This window comes from Arachis duranensis, chromosome 6 (assembly GCF_000817695.3).
Source record: "Arachis duranensis cultivar V14167 chromosome 6, aradu.V14167.gnm2.J7QH, whole genome shotgun sequence".
Classification (NCBI taxonomy): Eukaryota; Viridiplantae; Streptophyta; class Magnoliopsida; order Fabales; family Fabaceae; genus Arachis; species Arachis duranensis.
Genome location: NC_029777.3, coordinates 79693503 through 79697800, shown reverse-complemented (window position 1 = coordinate 79697800; position 4298 = coordinate 79693503). Strand labels below are relative to the sequence as shown.

The following is a 4298-nucleotide window of genomic DNA, read 5'->3' as shown; positions in this document are numbered from 1 at the left end:
ATGGAAGAGAAATCATCGAATAACAAATTAAGTAGATTGCAGATGCATATCGAAAATGAGAATTGATGATCAAAACAATGGGGAGGCCAATAATTGAGGCAATTGAAGACAGTTATCACAGCACGTGAAGAAATTTTGATTGGTTGAAAATGGCTATAAATAAACATAGGTTGAAAGGAATAGGGGTTGAAATTCATTTTCAAAAAAAGCTCTTACAATATCACATTTTCAGAAAATTTCTGATTTTATTCAAAATTCTTTTTTCTGTGGGATTCTTTTGGTAGTCTTTCACTTTCATTTTAATTTCTTTTGTAAATTTTTTTTCAGTAATTTATTTTTTCTATAAAGTCTATTTTCTTTCTTTAATTTTAATGTATTCATATTTTAAAGTCTTTTAATCATATTAAAGACAATTTATTACTTTCTTTAAATTTAATTATTTATTTTGTTTCTCTTACATCTTTTTCATTCTAAACTTTATAACTTTTATCTTTCTGATTTTATCATATTTATTTTTTTCACTAGTCCAACAAAAAATTTTAATGCACAATTAAAAACTGAAATCTTTAAACAAAAATAAATTTCACTCCTAATTATTAAATATCAAACCAATTCAGATTTACTATCAAGAGCAGCATAATATGCTAACAAGACTGGCATAGGGATGGGTTGAATTCATTTCATTTCATTTCATAATGAGTTTCATGCTTAGTTGGATGCCAAATTAAAGCATTCATCGATCATCAATGACCATTATTTTCTTTCTTTAACCTTTTAACGAGTCCTTCACAGTTGCTACCTTTTCCTTTATCGGCGTGTCATTCACCAGGATCCCGTGGTGTAAGTGGAGCAAATTAAACTTCGCTACCTTCTCACAATCATTTACTATTTCACTGCATATATATGGTACTCCACAAAACAACAATGAAATATGAACAAATCGATCTCAAAACCAAAAATACACGAAGTTAAAGAAATAAATAAAAAATTAAGTACCATAATTCCGAAATGTCTCAAAAAATTTAAAAAAGAGATTGACAAGGAAAAGAAAGAATGAAATATTTTTGTTATTCAATTCACTGCTAGCTAGCTCCTTTTTTATATTATTTTTATGCCAATTAATAATAATAAATATTCTTTTATTTTAGAAAAGTAGTATCAAGTATATAAGTGAGTTGACACCAAAAGAAAAAAAAAGTATATAAGTGAGTTTCAAACAAGTTTTTAATCAATTTTAGTGTTAAAATAACACAAAATTTACTATGTCTCAATAATAAAATTAAAAAAAAAGTGAAACGTAATTGGAATTTGACACAAAATATTCTTTCACAACTTTTATCATTTTAGAAGCTTCCTATTTTTGTAAATTCAAGGTATGATATCATTTTTTGTCTTTCAAAGGCCAATGCAACCATAACAATAATGATTTTAAAAGTTAATTATATTGAATCTAATTGCTATAAGAATTAAGATTGAGTACTTTTTTTTCTCTGAAAAAAAAAATACATCTTTAATTAACAGTACTTCCCGTAAGATATAGTTGTGGATCCCACTCATTTATTTAAAGGTGAATTATCCTCAATCAATTTCACATCTAAAAAGAAACTAACCAAAGAGCATCTTCATTATTATTATTTTTTAATTTTTCTTTTGACGAGTAGCAACAATAATAACTCTGCACGTGCAGTTTGCTTTAACTTGCATTGTTCTTGCGATAACCGTTAACCCTTTACACAACCTCCATCCCCAACAGACAGTAGTGTTGTGAATGAAACAACCCTCACAGAGAGAAAAACGAGTAGAGAGACAGTGATGAAGAGGCAAACCAGCGCAGTGTCACCGTCGTCATCCCGGCGAGAAAACGCGCCGGAAAAAATCCACGCCAAGACCATCGGCTGCATGTCTGGCATTCTCCACCTCATCTCCCGCTCCAACAGCCGCCGCCAACGCCGCTTCCTCACCTTCGGTCCGTTTCACATTCTCCTGTAAAACACCAAAATCCTTTTCATTCTTCGCTAAATTTTTTATCGTTCACATCACTAATCGTTTCTTTTTCTTTTTTAATTTCACCTCGTTATCAGGAAACAAGAAGAATCCTAAGAATAATTCTTCTTCCGCCGTTTCCTCTATCGCCGCCGTAGAAATATCAAAAGAGGAGAAGACTTCCGAAGTTGCCGCCGGCCGAAAATCGATATCGCCGTGCGAGGTGCCGAGAAGCCCGACGTTACCCGCGGAGATTCGCCGGTCTCGTGCGACAAAGCCTCAATCGCCGACGGCGGAGAGTCGCTCGCCGGCTTTGGTGGCGAGGTTGATGGGACTGGAGGAAGCATCGGAAGCTGCGCCGTCGGAATCGGTGGCGGAGAAGAGGCGGCAGCTTCTCGGAGCGCTACAACGGTGTGATGAGGACTTGAAGGCGCTGAAGAAGATTATCGAGGCGGTTCAGTTGACGGATCCGCTGCCATCGGCTGAGCCGGAGGAATCTAAAACCGCCGGCGAGTTCGATGGTAAGATCAAAACGGTTTCGGAGGTGAAGTGTACGGTGGTTAACGGCGAGCAGCAGCAGCCGAGTCCAGTGTCCGTACTCGACGAGTTCACTCGTTCTCCACTCAGTCCGAGTTGCCATTCGGGAAGACATTCATTCGGTAAGTCCCTCCCTTACTCTTCTCTGCAGTCTGTATCAATCATCAACCTTTGCATTTTAATTCTCATTATTTTTACTTATAATTTTATTTATTTATTTATTTTACCTCTGGGGTATATTTCTCTCGGTTATCTTGAATTTTGTTATTTTAATCTCGGTGGTGAATCCGCGTATAATAGCAATATTAATGGTTTACAAATTCTGATAACGTCTGAAAGTCCATTATTGTTTAGGTTTCCTTAACATGTTCGTTATTCCCCCCGGGGCGCCGCAGCTTATAGTCATAGAGAGGATGCTTAATTATCTCCACTTTAATTTGAATGAATATATTAACAATTTAACATATGCTGCATGGAAGTGTCACATGCATGATGATATATGAGTGTTCTTTGCTTAATATTATTCTAGCCCATTTTATGGCTTTGAATGCAAACTAATTCAAATTAATTTCACATATTAATATACGTGACTTTGTTTATGGGCAGAATATTCTTTACTAGAGTTCCAGAGCAAGATTTTTATTAGATGAATTATCTTGAGGGGAATAAAAATTAGGTTTTTGTCTTTCCTTTTGTAATATAGATATATGGACGCATCTTGAATCTCTCTCTTTTTCTTGGTCTCTGCACTTTAGTAAACATTAGAGTAACTTTCAAAAGTAGTCTATCTTCTGTGGCCCTTAATTAGGTACGAAATGACTAAAGTGGAGAAAAAGAATGTGGCAACATCGATTAATTTCCTTTCTTATTTCATTATGGTGATTGATATAATATTTAAAAGGTGGGGTTTAATTTATTAAAAAAAAGTTAAAAATTAATATTTAATTTAAAAATATAAAAATAAATTATTTTTAAATATTTAAAATTTATTATAAAAAATAAATTAAGTAAAAGTTAAACATTAAATAATAAATATTATAGAATTGATTTTCATTAATTACTAAAAGTAGTCGTATCTTTTTTAACTCTATTTTTTTAGTTTTATACCTTTTAGTTTTTTATTATTTTTTTATAGTATATAAGAAAGATCTTTTATCTTCTGTCACTTCTTATTTATTATTTTTAATATCAAAATTAAAAACATATAAAAAATTATAGATACTTTTCAGCTACCTTATAATATTCACATTAAAATTTTTCTTCCTTTATTTTAATAATCTTTTGGATTATTACTATATTTCTCAAAGGCAAAGGGAAAGTAAGTAAACTTATCTCGATATATATAGGCTTAATCCGTAGGTTCGTCCTTTTTCACCACAATACAAAACCTCAAGTTTTAAGAAAGTTACTTATTTGTGACTCTAATGAAATAGTAGAACTAATGTTTAGAATCTCTAAGCTAGAAAGATGCATATATAGTTAGCATATCAAAGTAAAGTTCTATGCATCTGTATATATTTTAAGGCCAAAGAAGAGGAGACACATGCATGCATACGATGATGATATTTGATCCAAAAGCACCGCTATCTCTATCAATGAGCTTTAGGATTCCCAAGTCTAAGAAGGTGTAGTAACTAGTAAAGTAACCATCATGTCCATCATAGTGGGAGACAAATTGATTTCTTCTCCCCTCACACCCAATTCAACACAAAGTGATTTACAGCTACCACTGTATCTGTTATGATGAAAACAATGAATGATTCCTCTTTTAATATCTT

The 4298-nt window shown here is 32.6% G+C and overlaps 1 protein-coding gene across 1 annotated transcript in view; it reads left to right on the top strand.

Annotated features, from left to right (window-relative positions):
- Positions 1-1623: 1623 nt before the first annotated feature.
- Positions 1624-4298, top strand: part of LOC107494225 (uncharacterized) — a 4242-nt gene continuing 1567 nt past the window's right edge. The window contains exons 1-2 of the mRNA XM_016115277.3: positions 1624-1966; positions 2082-2642. Of these exons, the coding sequence (XP_015970763.1) occupies positions 1813-1966; positions 2082-2642 (715 nt within the window). The 5' untranslated portion in view covers positions 1624-1812. The remainder of the gene's footprint in view (positions 1967-2081; positions 2643-4298) is intronic.